The 26,560-nt window shown below is 41.9% G+C and overlaps 1 protein-coding gene across 1 annotated transcript in view; it reads left to right on the top strand.

Moving 5' to 3' along the window:
- The window catches only part of MOXD1 (monooxygenase DBH like 1), a 104,559-nt gene that overhangs the window by 36,930 nt on the left and 41,069 nt on the right, over nucleotides 1–26,560 (top strand). Inside the window, exon 4 of the mRNA XM_073627293.1 lies at nucleotides 11,237–11,320. Coding sequence (XP_073483394.1) covers nucleotides 11,237–11,320 — 84 coding nt within the window. The remainder of the gene's footprint in view (nucleotides 1–11,236; nucleotides 11,321–26,560) is intronic.

The following is a 26,560-nucleotide window of genomic DNA, read 5'->3' as shown; positions in this document are numbered from 1 at the left end:
AGGAGATTGCATTTGCAGTAAATCTTTCAGTTTTTTGTTAGAATTTCAGTCTAAGGATGTATTCACATCTCTGTTTTGAAGTGTGGTGCATTAATATGCAGTGGTGGGATGCAAAAAACTGTGTTCTGCTACAAGCACACATCCCCCCTGAACCTCTAACTCAGGGTGCTTGCTACCGGTGATCACTAGCCGCTCCATAAATTCTACCCACAAACTCTCAAAGAAGATGTGAAGCAATTTAATGTTTAAAAGCCTTGGTTGATTTTATTGAGCTCTCTTAAGCAAAAAAGGTATGAGGAGCTGTCCTGTCATGGGAAGGATTTACCAAAAAAACAAAAAACAAAAAACAACATACAACGATGCAGTTCTATGCATGGGAGAAGCAGTTATGCTGTTCAGTAGTAATAGGCCTGAATTGAATGATGAAAATAGCAGTCACAACACATCTAAATTCTATAGGAAAGTTTAATCTTAAACCAAAAAATGGTAGAGCCATCAATTATGTACCAAATTATCATATGTGAGTGCTTTGGCAGTACTACACTGTATTATCTTAAAAGTGCACAAAACACTTCAAAACCACAACCCTACATGTCAGAGACAAGGTAGTTTTTATCCAGAACTAAACATTTGGATACACTGTTTTAGAGGAAATAGCCACACATATTGAACATTAGCTGTAGAGTGTGTAAGCATCTTAATTAGATTGCACTGTAGGAGTAAGAGACTAGACTGTCCTTAACGTGAAAAAAAAATATTTCAGAAACAGTGTATTATTTTAGAAACAAGAGCCATATTAGTGTACACGTGCTGAAGAGTAGCCTAATTAGGCTGCATGGCGGTTTTTAACATAAAATAAAAATGAGGCTATAATATTTCACAGACAATAACCACACATATAATACAGTGGATGGAGAGTATGCAAGCAGATTAGGCTGAAATGTAAAAGGGGAACACGAGGCAGTTTTATCATAAAATAAAAGTCAAGAGGGTATTATTTCAGAGACAATAGCCATGAATATTATACATTTGCTGAAAAGTATAAAAGTAGTGTAATTAGGCTACAACATAAGAGGGAGAGATATGGCAGTTTTTATCATGAAATAAAAATGTTAGTGTTTATTATTTCAGAGATAATACCCACACATATTGTACAATTGCTGAAGAGTATGTAAGCAGATTGATTAGGCAGCAACTAAGAGGGGGAGATGAGGCAGGTTTTGTCATGTCAATGCACCTTTCATATAGAGGTGAGTAGCCAGTAGCCCTGGAACTCACATTCACAAAAATATTGTGTCTGTTTACAACACTTTCTTTCAACAGCACACATCACAGAACAGTAGAAGTTTATAAAGAATTATATGAGCTGAACTTTTTTCACATTGATGTGATGAGTATTTGCTATAGTTATGACTTCAACTGGTTTTTACAATGCTTGCGTTATTTTAGGAGGATATAAAGAATTGCTTGTTGGTAAATGCATTGGGTTATTAGGCAACTCAAATAGCTTAACCACTTCTGGACTGCCACATGCCAATATACATCCTAACTTTGATGGGGCATATCGTTGTTATGGCAGCAGATAGCTGCCATAACCCTGGTAACCTCGTGTTTGGCCTGCAGTGCGGTTTCTGATAAGGGTGGTCTCTGTGGCAGATTCTCTGCAAGATCACTTTATGCCCTCCGTCGCAGCAGCGGAGGCGATCGGATCTTCACCCTGGCTGGGCATGGAGATGAGTGAGGGGAAGATGGCCCCGACCCGTCTCCATAACAATGCAGGGCGGAAGCGACGTCAAAACGTCACTTCCGGCCACAGTTCTTAAAGGGCCATTTTTTGTTACATTTTTTTTAAATTACTTTTTTTTTTTTTTTTGATGATGGTTAACAATAAAACAAAGTAACATTACAGTATAACAGTAGGACTTACCATACCTGCAAAGCAAATACAAAAAAAAATAGTAAAAAATAAAACATTTTTTAATGCAACCCGTGCCTAAAATATATATATGCCGAAGCACAGGGCCGGACTGGCCTACTGGGATACCGGGAAATCCCCCTGTGGGCCGGCTGTCTGGCTGCCCCTGGGGCCGCTGTGAGGGCAGCGGCGCCTGAAAGAAATATGGCTGCGGGGCCGCCGGGCTGACATGCAACTGCGCATGCGCTAGCGCTGTTCTCGGAAGTCCGTACACACTCAGCAATTCTCGGAAATGCAGTTACAGCGCTCGCCGCAGTGAGTACTCATCTGGTGGCCTCTTCCTCCTACCCCCCCTGCAGCCTCTGACCTCCTGCCCCCCCTGCAGTCTCTGACCTCCTGCTCCCCCTGCAGCCTCTGACCTCCTGCCCCCCCTGCAGCCTCTGACCTCCTGCCCCCCCTGCAGCCTCTGACCTCCGGCCCCCCCTTCAGCCTCTGACCTCTTGCCCCCCCTGCAGCCTCTGACCTCCGTCATCCCCCGCAGCCTCTGACCTCCTGTCATCCCCCCTGCAGCCTCTGACCTCCTGCCCCCCTGCAGCCTCTGACCTCCTGCCCCCCCTGCAGCCTCTGATCTCCTGCCCCCCCTGCAGCCTCTGACCTCCTGCCCCCCCCTGCAGCCTCTGACCTCCTGCTCCCCCTGCAGCCTCTGACCTCCTGCCCCCCCTGCAGCCTCTGACCTCCTGCCCCCCCTGCAGCCTCTGACCTCCTGCCCCCCCCTGCAGCCTCTGACCTCCTGCCCCCCCTGCAGCCTCTGACCTTCTGTCATCCCCCCGCAGCCTCTGACCTCCTGTCATCCCCCGCAGCCTCTGACCTCCTGTCACCCCCCCCGCAGCCTCTGACCTCCTGCCCCCCCTGCAGCCTCTGATCTCCTGCCCCCCTGCAGCCTCTGATCTCCTGCCCCCCCTGCAGCCTCTAAACTCCTGCCCCCCCTGCAGCCTCTGACCTCCTGCTCCCCCTGCAGCCTCTGACCTCCTGCCCCCACCTGCAGACTCTGACCTCCTGCCCCCCCTGCAGCCTCTGACCTCCTGCCCCCCCTGCAGCCTCTGACCTCCTGCCCCCCCTGCAGCCTCTGACCTCCTGCCCCCCCTGCAGCCTCTGACCTCCTGTCATCCCCCCGCAGCCTCTGACCTCCTGTCATCCCCCCACAGCCTCTGACCTCCTGCCCCCCTGCAGCCTCTGACCTCCTGCCCCCCCTGCAGCCTCTGATCTCCTGCCCCCCCTGCAGCCTCTGACCTCCTGCCCCCCTGCAGCCTCAGACCTCCTGCCCCCCCTGCAGCCTCTGATCTCCTGCCCCCCCTGCAGCCTCTGACCTCCTGCCCCCCCATGCAGCCTCTGACCTCCTCCCCTGTACCATCCACAGCCTCTGACCTCTCCTGTACCATCCACAGCCTCTGACATCCCCTGTACCATCCACAGCCCCTGACCTCCCCTGTACCATCTGCAGCCTCTGACCTCCCCTGTACCATCTGCAGCCTCTGACCTCCCCTGTACCATCTGCAGCCTCTGACCTCCCCTGTACAATCCGCAGCCTCTGATCTCCCCTGTACCATCCGCAGCCTCTGACCTCCCCTGTACCATCTGCAGCCTCTGACCTCTCCTGTACCATCCGCAGCCTCTGACATCTCCTGTACCATCCGCAGCCTCTGACCTCCCCTGTACCATCTGCAGCCTCTGACCTCCCCTTTACCATCTGCAGCCTCTGACCTCTCCTGTACCATCCGCAGCCTCTGACATCTCCTGTACCATCCGCAGCCTCTGACCTCCCCTGTACCATCTGCAGCCTCTGACCTCTCCTGTACCATCCGCAGCCTCTGACCTCTCCTGTACCATCCGCAGCCTCTGACATCTCCTGTACCATCTGCAGCCTCTGACCTTCCCTGTACCATCTGCAGCCTCTGACCTCCCCTGTACCATCTGCAGCCTCTGACCTCCCCTGTACAATCCGCAGCCTCTGACCTCCCCTGTACCATCCGCAGCCTCTGACCTCCCCTGTACCATCTGCAGCCTCTGACCTCTCCTGTACCATCCGCAGCCTCTGACCTCCCCTGTACCATCCGCAGCCTCTTACCCCCCTGTACCATCTGCAGCCTCTGACCTCCCCTGTACCATCTGCAGCCTCTGACCTCCCCTGTACCATCTGCAGCCTCTGACCTCTCCTGTACCATCCGCAGCCTCTGACCTCCCCTGTACCATCCGCAGCCTCTGACCTCTCCTGTACCATCCGCAGCCTCTGACCTCTCCTGTACCATCTGCAGCCTCTGACCTCTCCTGTACCATCCGCAGCCTCTGACCTCTCCTGTACCATCCGCAGCCTCTGACCTCTCCTGTACCATCCGCAGCCTCTGACCATCCCTTGTCTTATATCACGTCTGCAGTCTGGAGTGGAGTCAAGAGTGGGAGTGCCGCAGGGATGGGGGTCATGGGAGAAGTCAGACATGTATGGACTGTGGAGAGGAAACTATGGGATAAAACCAGAGCCACCGAGCTGGAGCCGACTGACTGAGCCCTGCATGGTGCACCTGAGAGGAGGTCAGTGACAGCGCCGCCAGGCCAGCCTGAGAGGGGGGGTCAATACAATATTGTAAAGGGGCACTGATATAAAGGTTTACCCCTTATATCAGTAAACCCCCTTACTTTAGTGTTTTTTTTCTGCGGAAGGTAGTCTCTGGTCACCAGAGTCCTCCCCACATTCCCAGAGTTCCCCTTTACATCATAGTCTGCAGGATTCCACCTTACAGTGCAAGGGGGAACTCTGATGTAAAGGGGAATGCAGTGGACTCTGATATAAGTGGGGTCCCTGGTCACCACCAGTGCCCCCCTTTTATATCGGAGTTCCCGCTTAGATCATGATCTGCAATGTTCCCCTTTATGTCAGAGTTCCCTTTCACTGTAAAGGGGAATCCTCCTGATGCATGGGGGAACTCTGTGTTGGGTTATATTAATCTGACTTTCATGTAAATGGAGAAATATGGTTTTTGACTCTTGTTTAACTTAACACATTGCTAATAGCAGTTTATAGCTTAAATATTGATATTTGCACTGAAAACTGCCATTTACGGCACCTTTTTTTGCAGTGTTAATAAAAAATGTGCCAGTAAATGCCATGATTTTTGCCAGAAAAAAAATTGCTGCTGTTTGTAAATTCCATGTCTCTCTTATCTATATATAATACACTCTTCAAATGTGCTTTAAAATGCATGGTTTTCCCTTTTGTGAACAAGAAAATAACAACATTATGCGGTTGGGCTGGTATAAAAATATTATCTGGCTGGTATGAAATTATTTCCTTGGCTGGTTTTTATTCCCAGTCCGGCCCTGCCGAAGCATGGGGGCATCCGCCACAAAAGTTAGGAGCAAATCGGTCCTCCACCCCTGCTGCCCACATGCTTCGGCATATATGCTCTTTTTTTTTAACTGTGGTGGTGAAATCACTTAATACAGCGCTGGAGTCATGGTTTTATATATCGTGGGAGCAAACGCTGTTGCTGTCAAGATAAATAAATCCGCACTGCAGCTGAATGGAGTACCTGAAAACAAAAAAATGTTTAACAATAAAACATAATAAAACATTGCAGAATAGAATACAGTAAAAAAGAGCAGAACAATAGAGAGAGAATAGAGAGAGAGAGAGAACAATAAAACGACAACTATTTTTGTTTTTTTCATTTTATTTTTTTTGTGTTTTTTTTTATTTTTTACTTTTTTTTTTTTTTACACTTTTATTTGTAACTGTAACTGTTCGGTTCCAGGTTCGGGTCTCTCAAAATGTGATAGCATTTTGGGAGACCCTGTGAATGTGTGTCCAGGATTGTTAGGACAGGAGGGACAAAAATAGCGGGTGTCACTCCTATATCCGTGCTTTCTGCAGACACAACATTTCCTTTGGGGGGCTCGTTGGGTAGGGGTACTCGGAAGATCATACAGAAAATGCCTTTCATGCAGCCAGAAACAGAAGGGCTCGGACGATCTCTTCCTGGAATTTAAGGAAGGATCCAGTCTGTTCTGTAGCTCTGTATAGCACATGAGCATTCAGCAAAGCCAACTGAAAAAAGTATACAGACACTTTCTTGTACCAGCGTCTGGCCATACGGGCAATTAGGTAGGGCACCAACAACTATTCATTGAGCTTCACCCCTCCCATGTTAAGGTTGTATTCGTGGACACAGAGGGGTTTCTCCACAACACCGGTCGCTGTAGGAATTTGGACCGTCGTGTCTGCATGAAGGGAGGAAAGAACGAAAACATTACTTATTAGTTACATAGTTACATAGTTAGTAAGGTTGAATAAAGACACAAGTCCATCCAGTTCAACCTGAGTGAGCACCCACAATTGTCCCCATCCCCGCACATTGCATCCCATCAAGATGCCTATCCACTATATTTTTATTTTTTAATATATATATTTAAGGTACCCATGTAGTGCCATCAATCTATGCAGCGCTCCACACACACCCACCCCCAAGGGGTCTGCAATCCAAGGTCCCCAACTCACACTCATACACCAGGGCCAATTTTTGGACAGAAGCCAATAAACCTAGCAGCATGTCTTTGGAGTATTATGCCTCCACTTCACAGCGACCAAATTATTACACTTGAAGCAGGCTTTCTCTCCCAGCCTAAGATGGGAATCTACAAGCCTCTGGGGTAAGCCCCAGCGATTAGGTCGCACGGTGCCACATGCGCCAATTTGATGATCAAACAAGTGACTAAAAAGTGGCATGCTCATGTAATAATTGTCCACATACAAATGGTACCCCTTTCCAAATGAGGGTGACACCAAGTCCCACACAATCTTGCCAACGCTCCCTATGTAGTCTGGGCAGTTCTCCGGCTCTACGTGACTATCTCTTCCCTCGTAAACCATAAAACAGCATGTATAGCCTGTGGCCCTGTCACAGAGCTTATACATCTGGCACGCTTGCTGGGAAGATACTGTTTGAAAGACAAGCGGCCAAAAAACTTAATCAGGGACTCATCAACGCAGACAACTTGATGGGGCACAAACAAGACTGCAAAACGTTGGTAAAAGTGGTTTACGAGGGGCTGAATTTTGTACAGCCGTTCGTATCCAGGGTCTCCACGAGGACGACAGAGTTCATTGTTGTTGAAGTGCATGAACCCCAAGATCTGCTCATATCATGCCCTGCCCATGGAAGCAGAGAACACGGGCATATGGTGAATCGGGTCAGTGGACCAATATGGCCGCAACGCACTCTTTTTCGTTATGCCCATGTCGAGGGATAGGCCCAGAAAGGTCTTAAATTCGGAAACTGTAATTGGTTTCCAATCTCTGGCAAGGGAGGACTGGGGATTAGCGGCGATGTATTGACCAGCATACAAATTGCTTTGGTCCACAATAGATTTATAGAGATCTTCTGTGAAAAATAGCGAATAAAAATCAAGTGACGTAAAATCAACTGTTTCCACCTGAATGCCGGGTTGGCCAGTGAATGGGGTAAGGGTACTGCAGAAGTGGTGGGCTCCCAATTCGGATTGGCGAATTCTGCAGAAAGGATACTATGGGCACGACGGGCCTGTCTTTGTCTTGGAGGCAGCGGGACACTACTTGTGCTTGCCACCTCACCAGCTTGAACTGCACATATGGGACTTGCCACATCACCATGTGTTACTGCAGTGCTGGTTTGACAACGACCAGGGTGTACTAGGCCGCTGGTGCTTGCCAGTTCACCAGAAGGAATAGTGGTGCTAGTACTTCTCTGCTCCATATGAGAGCCCTGCGGTTCTTGCACCTCAACAGCAGAATAAGATTGGGGTCTGGTACGCCTGACCTTGGCAGGGACCACAACTCCGTCGTCAGAGCTATCTGTCATGGAGCCGCTGTCATCTACAGGATCGTATTCTGAGCCTGAATCTGACAGATGAATGACTTCCTCTTCACTATCTGTCATGCTCAGAAACGTGTAGGCCTCTTCACTAGTGTACCTTCGATTTGCCATTTTGGGCTCTAAATTTACTGGTACACTAGTGAGACTCACAGGTAAAAAAGCTCCTAGGCCGTCAGCAACGGTATCAAAATGCTACCACAAAAAATGTTATCGATCGCAGAGATCAGGCCTGACTCTGTGAATGCTGCAGTTATGTGTTTAGTATTTTGTAAGTGACAGTGATCGATTGATACTGCACTTGGGTGGGCTGGGCTGGGCTGGGCGGAGGGGCAAAACGCAGGAGCTAGCAGGTATCTGGGCTGATCCCGCTAACACTGCGTTTTTGGGAACCCTAAACTGCTGGGGACGCTAGTATAGATCTAATCAGATATCTATCCGTTCAGATACTTTACCACTAAGGGAGGTGTATGCTGCGTGCGTGGGTGTTAGCGGTACTGGCACTAATCTGACGTTGCCTGGGGCGACGCAGACCCTAACTGACCCTAAAACCTAACTGATATCACCCGCCGGGCGATCAGGGGGTTAAACCTTTATTGGGTAATAAACGGCGGGTATAAAAAACAAAATAACAAGTGTCACCCATAACACTTATACGGTGATCACTGGTGAAAGGGTTAACTAGGGGGCAATCAGGGGATTAAAACCTTTATTAGGTAGTATATGGAGGTACCTGATGCTATAAAAAGCTGACATGAACCTAAATACTTACCTGGCTAACTAGCGTCACCTGTGACACTAATACGGCGATCATAAAAAAGATCGCTTAGTGACACTGGCGACAGGGGATGAAAGGGTTAACTGGGGGATAATCAAGGGGTTAAACCTTTATTAGGGGGGGTTAGGGGGGTACCCTAGACCTAAAGGGGCCTACCATTAACTGCCCTACCACTTATAACAGTCACAAATGACACCAAATGCAGTGATCAGTAAAAAAATAAATACTGCAATCGGTGACACTATGACTGGGGGTGCAGGGGGTGATCGGGGGGGTTTATGTGCCTACGTGTACTGGTCTTAGTGTAGTGTTGGTGCAGACTCACATTGATGTCTTCTCTCCTCGGGCGCTAGAACGAAAAGGCTGCATGAGGAGATATGACATCACTTCCTCTGCTTCTGTTTACATTACAGAAGCAGAGGAAGCTTCTGATTCGCCAGGAGCGGTCGCAAGGGGGTGGCCATGAATCGGTGGCCTCCCCCTCAGCATGGATTGCTGCTGGAACGAAACCGACTGCCGCGGGCACCGGGGGGGGGGCCCGATCGGACCCCCCACCCGCTGGGAGGCAGGGACGTACAGGCACACCCATTTGCCTGCCCGTGCCATTCTGTCGACGTACATCGTCGTGCGGCAGTTGGCAACTGGTTAACTTGTAAACAACACATCTCAAAAAGAGGCTCGGTCCTTAAGTGGTTAAGATGTTACTTTTTGGGGGATGCAGAATGGTGTTGACTCCACACAAGGTCGTGCTGATGACAGCACCCATCAGATAAAGCATGTCTAAGCCAAAACTTTTTTCTTGTTTTGGATGGAGTGGAGAATGGAAAACTTCTCTCAAGTTTTTATTCTTATCATTTAGTAGAGATTTCCACGCACGTCCTGTTACATTGTTTGGTCAGGAAATGAACCGCTTCAATACTGGGAACATTCATCCCCTTCTTTCCCAGGCCAATTTTCAGCTTTCAGCACTGCCACTCTTTGAATGACAATTTCGCAGCCATGCAACGCTGTACACAAATACATTTTTTATCATTTTTTTGAAACAGATAGAGCTTTCTTTTGGTGGTATTTCATCACCACTGTTTTTTTTATTTTTTGCTAAAAAAAAACAAACTGAAAATTTTGAAAAAAAAAAGTTTTTCTTAGTTTTTGTTAAAAAATTTTGCAAATAAGTAATTTTTCTCCTTCACTGAAGTGCGCTGATGAGGCTGCAAGGATGAGCAATGATAGGTTGCACTGATGAGGTGGCACTAAAGGGCACTAATGAGATGGCACTGAAGGTCACTGATGAGGTGGCACTAATATGCAGCACTGATATGCAGCACTGATGAGCACTGATAGGCAGCACTAATGGACACTGATAGGCAGCACGGATAGGCGGGACTGATGGGTGCTGATTGGCGGCACTTATGGGCTGGCACTGATTTTATATTTTTATTTAAAGAATAATGTAAATGTGTTATTAATTTATTTATTACAGATAATGTTTGCTAGAGTTACTAAATCCTTTTGTGATATGAGTCATCCTGAAAACAGAAATTGAGAGTCAGTATACTTAGAATACTTTGAACTGTTGTAAGAATGTCACATGTAAATCAAAACTCTTAATAAATGACTTTTTTAATCAAGACATCAGGCATCTCTGCTTAGAACTGATATTTAACATCAGTTCTAGCATGTTACTCTCTGGCCAACTGCTTTAAACCTCTCAGAACTCCTGTTTGTAAATCTCAAAGTTGGAGTTTCTAGCCCTCCCAAGCATTGCATTTACTCTTTAAGCCAGGCAAGACATTTATGTTCTCCCCTTTCTATTTTCTAAAAGAATTTAATAGAAGATTCAAAGCAGAAAGCCATATTTTCTGCACTAAAGCTAAATAAGGTCATATTGGCTGAGTAGGGACAAGAAACAGTAAACCCACCAGGACAATTTAATATTTGGAGCTCCAATGGTATATGTGTTATAACATGCTGATCTCAATCCACTTCAGAAAAATAATTTTTGGGCGGAAATAACTTAAATGTGTAATGGTGATCCTTTTGGTCTACATTTAAATTCAGTTTCATTAAATTTAACATTAAATTTAAAAGAATATACATTATAACCTGCTATGTGTGATATTTTTGCTGTTAAAATATTTAAAGCAGAACTCTAACCAAAAATAACAGCATAAAAATAAACAGCCCATGCAAAAATAAAATATAAAAAACAGTTTTCACTGCAATATTCACCTTCAGTCCAGAGCTACCCCTGATGTTCTTCATCATCATTTAACCCACTTACTCTGAACCCAAATCTTCTTGGACCTGCCTCAGCCTGTTAATGGACAGTAAAGTGAGAAGCATCGTAAGCACAGTAATGAGCAAATCTTTCTGATCGCCATCCTATTAGCACTCTCTTTGTTAGCAAAAATAAATGACTAGCTCCTTCTGCTGCTTCATCCTTTCTCACCCCACTCTTGCAATACTGGAATTATGGTCAAATTCAGATACTTATACTGCTTGTAATAAAATGAAAAAAAAAAATCAACAAAAAATATTATAAAAATAAAAATACATTTAATGGTGTAACAATATTGATAGAGCTGCCTTCATTTGTATATGTCTAGATTTCAACTTCAAGCTTCCTATTTCTCTTCAAGATAGGTTCCTATTCCATATAAAGACACAACTTATTGGTGCCAGATGTTTAAGATGCCAGTACTGGACAAGAAGCATCACATCATTAAGGTAGGTTTATTGTATTTCATCTTAAATTGTAAAATGCAACTGCATTATCATTTTGGATCAAACCATTGTACTTATGTATATAAAGACAATTTTTGTCTTTAATTTTTGAAAAAGAGGGAAGGGCTAAATTTTGTTCTCATTTGGGAGATTTTCCTTCACTATGTGACCTAAAGAAGCAACAGGAAATTTGAGAAAATCTCCCCAAAATGAGGGATCATCATTAGACAATTGCCATTCAAAAATGTATATCCATTGGATGATTTGTAAATATGCGGTTTTTCCTAGGTAAAAAAAGTCCCTCCTATACTAGGTCAACCCCCACTGCGCCTTGGATGGTTAACACTGATGATCTTATTCACCTGGTTAAGAGTTCCTACCTAAAGCTGCCACTTAATATCAGAAAAACAATGTGTATTAGATTTAAATAAGTGCTATGTGCTCAGTGCAAAGACCACACGTGACAAATTAAATCGTGGCGCTACTACTCATAAATCTATTTCACCTCCTAAGGTAAAAAAACTAAATCTAACAAACACCTCTTGACCGGTGCTCATCTATATATAGTGTAAAAAATGGATAGCTGTGTACAATAGTACTAAGATGAAAACATACTATTGATGAATCCACATCAAAAAAACATGTGTCTAAACAATATGTCAAAACACCACAAAAATAAATAAACGTGACTTAGTGTCAATCTCACTCAGATGCTGTTATAATATGATAACTCATATGTATAAGCCCATCAGATGGCGATCCGTGAGCATCACCACACACTTCTACATAAAAGTGAATATATAAATCAAGTCCCTTTAAATATCACACAAGTGTGCCAACAAGTGTCCAAATCAGTGCTCATAAAAGCAATAAAACTGGTGCATCCGCAAGTTTCTCTATTTCAGGAGTGTAGATTCTTCTAGTGCAATCTTCCACCACACCTCTGTGTTCAGTGACCACTCTCCCTATGGACAGCCACTCACCAGCTCCTCATGCCTCCACTTACGTATGAGGCTAAAAGGCATAGATGTCTGCTCCTGACGGCAAGGGTAAAACTCTTATCCATCCGGAAGAGCGTTCCATATAGAAACAAAAAAACTCCCAATAGTGTAATACTGTAAAACACTTTTAATGATTCACACTGCAAATACCACTTCAACAGTTTCACTCACATTGTGTAAAAAATAAAAACACAGCAAACTCCACAGCAATCTATCCAGTGTAGTATTAACCGGCTGCTAAGATCAATCTCCTAGGGGGTATGCGGTCACGGCGGACCCTCTAAAAGCCAGCGTATAGGAAGTATCTCTCACCCTCTCCCCGCCTGCTTCTTGAATGAGTATAGCCGTCTCCCCCACTCGGTAATCCGTGCAGCTAACTTTCTCCTGTCACTCGTACGTGGTGTTAACCTTCATGCGGCCACGCCCCCGACATGTTTCGATACACCTGTATCTTAATCATGGGATAGGCCGCTCTAGATGCCCATCATTCCTTTTATCCCCTCCTCTAACCAATCAAATGAGGAGTCTCAGTGCGCATGCGCACCTATTTACTCGGCACTTGCGCCTTACGAGTGTCCCCGTGAGCGCAAACCCCCATCACTCGTGACAGCAGAACATGACATGCTGCTGTCTCTCCTAAAGTTGTTAAAACAATCTCCCCACCTCTTTCTACCACCATTACCATAGCGGCATCCCGGGGTGGTGGAGCATACAACAGCATTAATTAACCCTGACATGTCATATATGAAACCAACACTGTGCTTCACACCTGTTAGAGCGATATGTACATATAAAATCCTACATTAACATTACAATGCTTATCAATATAAATGATATAAGTATCCTCACAGTCAAATATATTGAAACAACCTCTTAAACATGGTTATAATCAGGGACTCTATCTAATTTCGAGCTTACTATATTCTGTGTAATTAAACAATATTAATAATTAAAAAATACACATAGAATAGATATTAAAAATATTAAAAATATTAAAAATATATAGAAGTGGCTAAATAATATCATTTAAATGACCAGATCTCAACTTTCAATGGAAAATGGTCATTATTTGATATTGAAAAATAAAATATAATACTTCTAAAAAAGTGTCAATAATTCTATTGCTGAAATAGTACAGTAGATCGACTTATTGACATATCTAATTAGTCAAACTACAAGGACATAATAATGTATGTAAATGTAATTTAATGTAAAATCCATAAAAATGACAATCCGTAAAAATAGCCCCCCATTCATAACAACGTAAGGGCATATGTGGGATAGGGAACTATGTAGTCTGCCTACCAATAGAATCTGTCTAAAAATCATTTAAAAAACAGTTTAGGTCCAATTCAATGTTGAGGCCTCTCAGGGTCAAACTCTTAAAGAGAAATATCCATTTCGTCTCTCTTTGTGAGAGGTCTCTTACCCTGTTGGACCCCCTCCAGGATGGATAGACCACATTGATGCCACAAAATTGTAACAGTGAGGGGTCTTGTTGGTGTTTGACTCTAAAGTGCATAGATACACTATGATACTTGTATCCGTTTTTTATGTTGGTGAGATGTTCATTAATACGAACTTTCAACTGCCTCTTGGTCCTCCCAACGTAGTACAGGCCACACGGGCACCACATCAGATATACCACATGTGTAGTAGTGCATGTGCTAAATTCTTTAATTTCAAACCTTTCCCCTTCTCTGTTAGTGACACTCGTAATGCCTCTGTTGCTGACCCTAACTGTTTTACAACAAATGCATTTCCTACAACAGAAAAAACCTTTAAAATCAAAGGACAAAGATCTTGGTTTTGGTGGATCCAGGATCTTTTTTACTATCTGGTCCAGCATGGCCAAAGTTTATTTACAGGAAGGCCCCAAATATAGGTGACCAGATAGTAAAAAAGATCCTGGATCCACCAAAACCAAGATCTTTGTCCTTTGATTTTAAAGGTTTTTTCTGTTGTAGGAAATGCATTTGTTGTAAAACAGTTAGGGTCAGCAACAGAGGCATTACGAGTGTCACTAACAGAGAAGGGGAAAGGTTTGAAATTAAAGAATTTAGCACATGCACTACTACACATGTGGTATATCTGATGTGGTGCCCGTGTGGCCTGTACTACGTTGGGAGGACCAAGAGGCAGTTGAAAGTTCGTATTAATGAACATCTCACCAACATAAAAAACGGATACAAGTATCATAGTGTATCTATGCACTTTAGAGTCAAACACCAACAAGACCCCTCACTGTTACAATTTTGTGGCATCGATGTGGTCTATCCATCCTGGAGGGGGTCCAACAGGGTAAGAGACCTCTCACAAAGAGAGACGAAATGGATATTTCTCTTTAAGAGTTTGACCCCGAGAGGCCTCAACATTGAATTGGACCTAAACTGTTTTTTAAATGATTTTTAGACAGATTCTATTGGTAGGCAGACTACATAGTTCCCTATCCCACATATGCCCTTACGTTGTTATGAATGGGGGGCTATTTTTACGGATTGTCATTTTTATGGATTTTACATTACATTACATTTACATACATTATTATGTCCTTGTAGTTTGACTAATTAGATATGTCAATAAGTCGATCTACTGTACTATTTCAACAATAGAATTATTGACACTTTTTTAGAAGTATTATATTTTATTTTTCAATATCAATTAATGACCATTTTCCATTGAAAGTTGAGATCTGGTCATTTAAATGATATTATTTAGCCACTTCTATATATTTTTAATATTTTTAATATTTTTAATATCTATTCTATGTGTATTTTTTAATTATTAATATTGTTTAATTACACAGAATATAGTAAGCTCGAAATTAGATAGAGTCCCTGATTATAACCATGTTTAAGAGGTTGTTTCAATATATTTGACTGTGAGGATACTTATATCATTTATATTGATAAGCATTGTAATGTTAATGTAGGATTTTATATGTACATATCGCTCTAACAGGTGTGAAGCACAGTGTTGGTTTCATATATGACATGTCAGGGTTAATTAATGCTGTTGTATGCTCCACCACCCCGGGATGCCGCTATGGTAATGGTGGTAGAAAGAGGTGGGGAGATTGTTTTAACAACTTTAGGAGAGACAGCAGCATGTCATGTTCTGCTGTCACGAGTGATGGGGGTTTGCGCTCACGGGGACACTCGTAAGGCGCAAGTGCCGAGTAAATAGGTGCGCATGCGCACTGAGACTCCTCATTTGATTGGTTAGAGGAGGGGATAAAAGGAATGATGGGCATCTAGAGCGGCCTATCCCATGATTAAGATACAGGTGTATCGAAACATGTCGGGGGCGTGGCCGCATGAAGGTTAACACCACGTACGAGTGACAGGAGAAAGTTAGCTGCACGGATTACCGAGTGGGGGAGACGGCTATACTCATTCAAGAAGCAGGCGGGGAGAGGGTGAGAGATACTTCCTATACGCTGGCTTTTAGAGGGTCCGCCGTGACCGCATACCCCCTAGGAGATTGATCTTAGCAGCCGGTTAATACTACACTGGATAGATTGCTGTGGAGTTTGCTGTGTTTTTATTTTTTACACAATGTGAGTGAAACTGTTGAAGTGGTATTTGCAGTGTGAATCATTAAAAGTGTTTTACAGTATTACACTATTGGGAGTTTTTTTGTTTCTATATGGAACGCTCTTCCGGATGGATAAGAGTTTTACCCTTGCCGTCAGGAGCAGACATCTATGCCTTTTAGCCTCATACGTAAGTGGAGGCATGAGGAGCTGGTGAGTGGCTGTCCATAGGGAGAGTGGTCACTGAACACAGAGGTGTGGTGGAAGATTGCACTAGAAGAATCTACACTCCTGAAATAGAGAAACTTGCGGATGCACCAGTTTTATTGCTTTTATGAGCACTGATTTGGACACTTGTTGGCACACTTGTGTGATATTTAAAGGGACTTGATTTATATATTCACTTTTATGTAGAAGTGTGTGGTGATGCTCACGGATCGCCATCTGATGGGCTTATACATATGAGTTATCATATTATAACAGCATCTGAGTGAGATTGACACTAAGTCACGTTTATTTATTTTTGTGGTGTTTTGACATATTGTTTAGACACATGTTTTTTTGATGTGGATTCATCAATAGTATGTTTTCATCTTAGTACTATTGTACACAGCTATCCATTTTTTACACTATATATAGATGAGCACCGGTCAAGAGGTGTTTGTTAGATTTAGTTTTTTTACCTTAGGAGGTGAAATAGATTTATGAGTAGTAGCGCCACGATTTAATTTGTCACGTGTGGTCTTTGCACTGAGCACATAGCACTTATTTAAATCTAATACACATTGGATGATTTGCCTCCACACCCTACTTTGGTGACAACTCAAAAATTTTGGATCCCCCCACCTTTCTGTCTCAGTGACAATGGTCTCCAGGAAAAAAATAGAGTGTGAATCAACCTATTGGAATGAAACATTGATAGAAAATCTATCCCTTCCCCACTCTATCCAAAGCTAAAAAAAAGTTTTAAAAACACCTTAAGTCCTAGCTTGCATGATAAGGTGACAATTTTCCTTATCAATCAATGTCTTCTTGATGATGGAATTTTTTTTCCTAATAAATATAATTTATTACATAAAAATATAAGAAAAATAATTAACCTGGTTCACTTTCCACTTTGCTCTCCATGGGCAAAGTGACAGATCAACTTTAAAAGAATAGAAATGCATGTATTTTGTAAATGTGTGTGAATATTTCGTATAAATCTGCCACTCCTGACTGGCCAGCAGCTCCTTGTCCAGTTTTTATACACAAGTGATTTTTAAAGTTAAGAAGATAAAACAATAAATTAAAGAAATATTCTCCATAAATGAGTGAACAATCCCACAGGAACAATAAAAGACTACTTCTACTATCAATTATAAGCATAGGGGCATCCTGTAGTATTCACCACTGGGGACTACCAGAAAACTGCCAGTGGATGCCCTCCATAATCTACCCTAAACAGAAATAACATTTATGAGTGGACTGATTCTTTCAAAAGTAAGAAATATTCACAAAATTGTTTTATGCTGCTTCCTTCTGGATGTTGTATGTCTCCCAGTAAAGGCTTCATTTTTTTAACAGTTTTAGAAAGATTAAATGCAGAGGATGAGCTTTGAAGGACTACAAGAATTATTATATGGTCCATAGGACAGCGAAAATTGCTAATGGTCCCGACAATTATTTATTCTTCTGATTCAAGTAAAACCCATGCACCTGCACCATGCACATGCAATTCAAGGATTTTAAAAGAAATTGCTTTGCTGTGCATTGATTACAAAGTGGGAAGTGCGGCTAAACTATACATAGGTAAATTGTAACATATTTCTATATTTAGCTGGCTGCAACAGAATGCTCTTGCAGCTATGTACGTAAAAGGCGGCAAGATCAATGTGGGGGTGCTTATGGGTTCTTGTTTTATTCTTTTCTGCGACCCTGAATAGGGATGAGGCCAACATACCTGTGTTTGGTTTGCAAGAGGTCTGTCAAATATCATTTAAATTTCTGGTAATTAGCATTTTCCTGCCAACTTTTTCTTTTGTAAAAAATGGCATGGGGACCTCCAAAATACACAGACAAGACCCCATAAGCTCTGGTATTTATTTTGAGGGACCCGTAGGGGGTTCTCAAGCTAAAATGTCACTTTTTCTATAGTACATCCTACAGCAAAAAAAAATCCTTGGGGTTTCCTCTTGAAAACGCATACTAGACCATTATCTTAGGTGAAGATGTGATATGGATTTGAAGGGGGACCCCCAAAAAATTGGCATGAGGTCCCTTCAAAATCCATACCAGACCCTTATTCTTGCATGCAGCCTGACTGACAAGGAAAGGAGGGAGCAGATGTACACCCCCCTGCTGAACAATACAAGACTCTCAGATAGGGTAGGGTACATTGCCAGGGAGACATTTTGAACCTGGTACATTTAGCAGCTGTAGTGATACTGCATCCAAATGTATGACTTCCAGAAGCAGTCGATGGTTCGCTTTTACGGGCAAGCGAACACCACATTTCGTTTGACTGAATCCTACTTCAATACAAAAAAGAAACAGAACTCAAAATGCCTCATCTGTAAATTTGTGAAGAAATAAAGAAAAAGAATTCCAAAAAAAGAAAACCTGTGGTCAGACTTTAAAGGCACAACAAACAGAAGAAATATACAAAAATATTAGCATTTATTGAAATATATATATATAATACAAACAACAGGAACATGAAAGAAACATCGATAAAAATCATATATACAAAAAACAATCTATATATGATCCTACTTCAATCTAAACATCTAAACATGATCATTATTCCTGAACAAAAATACCACTTGTCCTGTTCCACAGACTTTTTTTTTGTTCGGTCCAGCATCATGTAACAGGAAACCCTATACAAAAATGGCCACCCACTGTAGGGCTATAATATACCAATGTTTCTGGTAGCAGAACAATTACATGATGTCAATGTCATGCAATATTACCAGAATGATATTTTAGTATTTTACTTGATTCGTGTTAAGGTTGAATATATTTTTATTAACAAATTTTGACGGATTACAAACAGGAGAGTACATGAATTCCAGAATTATATTAATAAATACAGTATACCAAAAACAATACTTGAAAGGGATCCTTGATTAGTGTTAAAAAGTTTAATTCAGTTTTACCAGAGTGATACCACATTACTAGTGTGATGCCACCATATCTGAGGTAATGATCCCTTGTTATCAGAGCTATTATAACTATGTGAAATATACTACCCACTATTAATATCTTTTTGACCATTGCAGGCTAATGTTAAACTAAGGGGTATACATTACACATTAGGAAATGCACAAAACAAAACAGCAAAGGTAATTCTGTAATACTGAAGGGATGTACAGAGGTTCAATGGGTCAGTGAGTAGGAACCCCAGCTAGTAATCTGACTCTGGGCACTCCCCATTGAATTGCACTGTGTGCTACTGTACTGGACACAAATTGCACAAGCTGACTATGCTTACAGCCACTTGTCAATTACAGTATGTTCTATTAATTTGCAATCTATTTTGGGAAGAATGTAAAAGGTAATTGTCCAGTAGAAAAAAATGCAGTGTTCTAGGAAAACCCATTCATAGTAAAGAATGTTTCAGTTTTGTCATAGTCTGTGTATGTCCAAATGACAAATAGACTAAAGTTCAATAAGAGAGTTAATGATAGTGTGCAGAAGAGGCAAATTCTGACCTCCAGTACCTAATAAATGTCACTGAATGACAGCATACCATCCCGTGTATAATCAGTGCTTTTATTCTAAGTCCCTTGCTTCTTGCCCTCCCTTTACATTGCATCATGCTCATGGAGACAGACAGCCAATTCATTATCCTTCTGTCAAACATACTGTTATGTATTCTGGTTACATGGTAAGTTATATTGTCATAACATATAAATTTAATTTCTCTTCTATTATATGTATACTTTATGTCCTAACAGGACATAAGACATTGTTTGCATGTTTCTTTCCCAACATTTGCAAATAAAGTAGATTATTCATGCCCAAGAACCAGCTATAACTGTTGGCTTTCTATCAGCTGCAACAGCTGCAGGCAAAATGGTTGTATTACCATTCATCAATCATGCAGACATAAGACTGTTTAGCAGTTCTCATATGGAACTGGCAATGGCAGATCATCTAAAACGTATGCTATAAAAATAGGTGACCAACATAACTGATAAGTCATTATGTAATTTACAGTCATGCTGTGGGCATGGGATGAGAGTTTTTCATCATCGTTATCTGTTAAAACTAATTTCAAACAGGCAAACTGATAAGTGCTTTTTATATGTTAATCTTCCTAAATCTGTGATTTTGTTTAAAAACATCAGTTTATTAGGCTTTGCGACTGCATCCTATTGGCTAACTTGGAAATAGTCATCCGACAGTGTATTACCGTACCTCTAATTTGAAGCCCAGCTTTAGCCATTTTTTTTTCATTTTTGATTGTAAGAGGAAGAGTTAGAGCCTCTTTTAAGACTCCCCCCTCCCCTGCCCACATCATGTATATGTCCCAGCCAGAGGGCGACATGCACAATAAATCATTCACATGGAAAAATGATCATTTTCTCCCATGAGCTTAGATTGAGGCAGAGCAAAAAGGTGTACATTCTGCCTCAGTGACCACACCTTGTTACTTTCAGGGATGAGCAAGTTGACCTGAATTCTGTTTAAAGAAAGTTTTGTGAACCCAGTGTAAAATCTGCAAATGCCAAACTTAGCGCCAAACCCCAACATAGTCTATGGCAGCTGAATATATATATATATATATATATATATATATATATATTTTTTTTTTATAAGGCTAATGTACAAGCTTTAAAAAAAAGGCATGAGTAACTTGACACTGCCATAGGGGAAACTGTATGTACCAATTTTTTTTTTTTCAGAATACCCTTTGAGGTTTTTTGACATAAAGGGCAACAGTAAAAATACATACGTTTAAATATGATGAAGTAGCGCTAATTAATAAAACACATCACAAGTGCAAAATAAGCAACAATTATATAAGTATCAAAGGGTCTCTCAAGTACTCTTCGTGAAGAGAGACACATAAATATGTGTTCAATATCCTATAAAGTGTATCGCATCCAAGTAATATAAAACTGAACATAGGTGCAATAAAGTCCAATAAAGTGCATCACATTAAAATAAACTTCAAATAAATAATTGCGTGGGAATACTCAAATTATAATAAAAAACACAACCAAAGGAATCTGTTGATTCAGAGAGATGGACAGTCCCAAATTAAGAGTATAAACAAAGGTAATCCTATGCAGACAAATACAGATGAGGGGGAAAGGGACGAATGTAGGAGTCCAATTTACAAATGTAAGCTGGTATTGATAACTTTCTGCAATCCTTCCCCAGTAGTGCTAACCTCTCACCTTATGGATAGACCCCAAACGGGTCTAATGAAGCATCGAGAAACAACCAAACTGTTGCTGAATCTTCCTCACTGGATCCAAGGAATCAATGCAGCTTTTCTCTGGTCTTTCACGGTCTTTTCCTTATAGATAGACCCCAAACGGGTCTAGTGAAGCATCGATAAACGACCAAATTGTTCTTGAATCTTCTTCACTGGATCCAAGGAATCACTGCAACTTTTCTCAGATCTTCTACTGTCTTTTCTTTATGGATAGACCCCAAACGGGTCTAGTGAAGCTTCGATAAACGACCAAAATGTTGCTGAATCTTCCTCACTGGATCCAAGGAATCACTGCAGCTTTTCTCCGGTATTCCACAGTCTTTTCCTAGAGGAAAATGTCTCCCAATCCATGAGACTGAAGGCAAAAAAGAAAGCTCTCCATAGTGTAGTAAGTTTAAAAAAATAATTATTTGTATTTATTAAAAAGATATTTAGCAATTAAAATTCTCCTTCACAAACAATGGCATATAAAAGCCAGGCAGCAAAAAACATGTCAAACAATGTAAGAACTTCCGGTCATGGCCGTAACGTCACTTGGTGACGTCACCAAGCTCCTCCCGATGTGTTGCGTCACAACACATGTGACTTCATCAAGACCCTTGGATAGGGATTAGGTCTGGAGACATGCTTGGCCAGTCCATCACCTTTACCCTCAACTTCTTTAGCAAGGCAGTGGTCATCTTGGAGGTGTGTTTGGGGTTGTTATTTTGTTGAATACTGCCATGCAGCCCAGTCTCCAAAGGGAGGGGATCATGCTCTGCTTCAGTATGTCACAGTACATGTTGGCATTCTTGACTGTAGGCAAGACACACTTGTCTTTGTACTCCTCACCTGGTTGCTTGACACCATTTGAACCAAATACGTTTATATTGGTCTCATCAGACCACAGGACATGGTTCCAGTAATTCATGCCCTTAGTCTGCTTGTCTTCAACAAACTGTTTGCGGTCTTTCTTGTGCATCATCTTTAGAAGAGGCTTCCTTCTGGGACAACAGCCATGCAGACCAATTTGATGCAGTATGAGGCGTATGGTATGAGCACTGACAGGCTCACCCCCCACCCCTTCAACCTCAACGTGCACTCAACTCCTTTGGTCGACCATGACGAGGCCTGTTCTGAGTGGAACCTGTCCTCTTAAACAGCTGTATGGTCTTGGCCACCATGCTTCAGCTCGGTTTCAGGGTCTTGGCAATCTTCTTATAGCCTAGGCCAGGGATTTTCAATTAAGCGGACCTCCAGCTGTTGCAGAACTACAAGTCACATGAGGCATAGCAAGACTCTGACAGCCACAAGCATGACACCCAGAGGCATGATGGGACTTGTAGTTTTGTAACAGCTGGAGGTCCGCTAATTGCATATCCCTGGCCTAGGCCATCTTTATGTAGAGCAATAATTATTTTTTTCAGATCCTCAGAGAGTTCTTTGCCATGAGGTGCCATGTTGAACTTCCAGTCACCAGTATGAGAGAGTGAGAGCGATAACACCAAATTTAACCTGCTCCCCATTTACACCTGAGACCTTGTAACACTAACGAGTCACATGACACTGGGGAGGGAAAATGGCTAACTGGGCCCAATTTGGACATTTTCACGTAGTGGTGTACTCATTTTTATTGCCAGCAGTTTAGACATCAATGGCTGTATGTTGCGTTTGAGGGGACAGCAAATTTACACTGTTATACAAGCTGTACACTCAATACTTTACATTGTAGCAAAGTGTCATTTCACTTTTGTGCGATACTGTACATATCATAAAATTACACAAACAACATATACTGCCTAAGATCTATTTTGTTAATACTACCACTATAACCACCACAACCTATTCCTGGTAAATATCACACATCCATGTGGAACGATAGCCAGTGTACAGTAAGGCTTGGTGTAAGTGGATATGATGCACAGTTGCTCTACATTTTGTGCACTTTAGAGCTTCCTCAGGAGCTTAGGCTAATATTCTAAATAAACAAAACATATAATTCAGAAATGATAATAGTGATAACTATTGCTACTAAAGATAATCGTATTCATATTAAACATGGCATACATAGGACATGCGTCCGGCTAGTGCCGACCACCCATACACCACACTGAAAAACGACTGGAGCAGACTTCAAATATGGGGACACAGACAGAAGGCTGCAACATGTATGTAATGAAGTCAACCAAGAAAGTGCTGCCTTAAGTAGTATGATATAAAGCTTACCATCATTAATAAGGCTGGGGTACAGCATAGGATAAATATATAAAAGTAGAATAAAGCTTGGATACATAAGGAATGCAAACTTACAAAATATGGTAAAGACATGATCTCACACACATTATATGGATATACTGGCCAGCAAAAGACAACCGGTCAATAAAAGTGGGAGGTACGAAATGGGTCACTAAACCTCCAAAGTATCTGAAAAATATATGGTATATTCAATATAATAATAAAGGTATGATTGTGGGATGTATGGAACCAGAGATTAATGGGTGTGTAAATAGCATGCACTCACCTGGGAGCATTAGTAATCACCAGATATTACCTCATGGACAATGGACATATGCCAATAGTACTGAAAGTCTATACAATATCGATATATGTAGTATCTAATCCCTCAAAGGGTTGAATGCAGCAACTTGCCTACTGTAGTAATACCTACAAAGACACAGGATGCATGAGGGTAAAAACAGCTGCAGAAACAGAAACAACCACATTAAGCGAGTAATAACCAATAGGGGACAAAGATCATCCCAATAGGGAGACCCATAGAGAAGTCCTGAAGTCCATACCAACAAAAGGCCTCCGCCATATGTCACTTTTGGGGAAGAACCAGTTATCTGTGACTCCTGCTGGGGTAGTACTGCAAGTAGATGTTTGAAATTATTGGATTCAGAGTTTATAGTTACCCACCGCAAAGCCAATTTATCTAGGTCAGGGTTTAAAGTAAGATTTGAATCTCCAGATACAATCACTGAGCTTTTGGATAGTGCTGTAAAAGTGCAAAAAAATAATACAGAAAAGATATTTGCGTGGAGTTTTTGGGTATGGTACATCAAAATATTAATGTCATTACCTTGAATAGAGCCCTGCAATAGCAGGCACCTTCCAGCAGAGTCAGCAATTTGCTGAGTGTGGGAAAAATGTGTACTTATAACAATAATAAGGACACCTCACTGTTTAGTTTGGGAATTGGAAAAATAATCCCTAGGGTAGTAGGCATTAGGAAACTTGGGCTTGAGTGAACAGTAAAGTGGGTTTCTTGAATGCAGGCTATGTTAATTTTGTGAGCGTACAGATAATAGAAGATTTTAGATAAGAAGCACATTTTTGGGAATTGGAAAAATAATCCCTAGGGTAGTAGGCATTAGGAATCTTGGGCCTGATTGAACAGTAAAGTGGGTTTCTTGAATGCAAGCTATGTTAATTTTGTGAGAGTACAATTAATAGAAGATTTTAGATAAGAAGCACATTTTTCAGTCAAATACAACACCTGTTTCCAAACTTGTTCAAACCAGGCCAACTTGGAATGTGTGCAGAATAAAGAGGGAGGGGAAAGGGGGAGAAGAGAAAAAAAAAGAAAGGGGACCAGAAAAAAAAAGAAAAGAGGTATAGAGGACGAAAAGGAAAGAGAGCACAGTTGTTGGGTTTTTACTGCTATCCGAGACTCCATTAGAGAGGTTTACTCTAAATCCTTCCTACTGACAATAGTGTCACCATAAAGGAAATAAGAGAAAATCGGCAACAGAGACACAGAGAGAAATGCAAATTAGACAGGTGTAATAGTTTTCCCCTACTCTACTAAAGAAAAACATTTTTATTTCTATCTTTGATGTATTTAGAGAGTTAAGCCTCATACACATGATGGGATTTTCCACAGACAAAACCTCAGACTTTTGTCCGAAGGGTGTTAGCCAGGAACTTGTCTTGCATACAAACGGCAAGGAATTATCGGCCAGCAAACACGAACATAGTGACGTACTATTTTAAGTATTTGTGGATGCATAGAATGCACTTTTTGGTTAAGTTCTATAGGCATATAGCATGTCTAATTTTCTTTATTTTCTTTTTTAATGCACAATAAAAAAATTGTGTAGAATAATACTTGGCTATGTGTTTTACTTCAAATGACAGTTTGGGAGTAGGCAGTTAATTTTAAAAAATACAATGTAAAATTAACAAGGGACACCAACATAGTTGTATCTTTGATATAAAAAACTACGGGATAATGGTAACTTGACCAAAAAAAATTTAAAAAATAATAATATTATTTTTGATATCACTAGACAAAAAGGCTTTTTAAGGTCTTGGCGTCCGCGCTATAGCCAAATGACAGCCACAGCGCGGACCTGAATTTCCGGGAGGCCGTCATATGACGGCCTCCCCTGTGCACGCGCCCCACGCACCCCCTACAGGGCGCGCGTTGTGATCACCGAGATTCGGGTGATCACAGATCCGAGTAAGGGGCCAGTCCCGGCCCCTTACCACGTGATTAGCTGTCCGCCAATGACAGCTGATCACATGATCTAAACAAAAGCTCGATAATCGTTTTTTTTTCTCCTCACGCTGACAGCGTGAGGAGAAAAAAAGCCGATCACCGGCTTATCTGCAAGGGACATCGGTCCCGAAGAGGAAGAGGTAATTCTGCCTCATCTGTGCCACCAGTACCCCCTGCCAGTGCCACCTGCCATCACCACCTGCCAGTGCCCACAGTGCCCACCAGTGCCTCCTATCAATGCCCATGAGTGCCACTTATCAATGCCCACCAGTGATGCCAATCAGTGCCACCTAGCAGTGCTTGCCTATCAGTGTAAGCAACCAGTGCCAATCAGTGCCCATTATTGCCACCCATCAGTGCCCATCACTGCCACCCATCAGTGCCCATCACTGCCACCTATTATTGCCCATCACTGCTGCCTAATCAGAGTATATCAATGAAGGAGAAAAATTACCTGTTTGCAAAATTTTATAACAAAATATAAAAAAAAAAAACTTTTTTTAAAAATTTGGTCTTTTTAAATTTTTTTAACAAAAAATAAAAACCACAGAGGTGATCAAATACCACCAAAAGAAAGCTCTATTTGTGGGGGAAAAATGATAAAATTTTATTTGGGTACAGTGTTGTATGACCTCACAATTGTCATTTAAATGCATCAGCGCTGAAAGCTGAAAATTGGTCTGGACAGGAGGGGGGTTTAAGTGCCCAGTAAGCAAGTGGTTAAATACGTTTGGCAGAACTCCGTCAGTATCACCAGCAAAGCAGCTTCATTATTATCCCATTAAAGAAGAAG

Source organism: Aquarana catesbeiana, linkage group LG04, assembly GCF_042186555.1.
Source record: "Aquarana catesbeiana isolate 2022-GZ linkage group LG04, ASM4218655v1, whole genome shotgun sequence".
Lineage (NCBI taxonomy): Eukaryota > Metazoa > Chordata > Amphibia > Anura > Ranidae > Aquarana > Aquarana catesbeiana.
The sequence above is the reverse complement of the archived record's forward strand: the minus strand, read 5'-3'. Positions and strand labels throughout refer to the sequence as shown.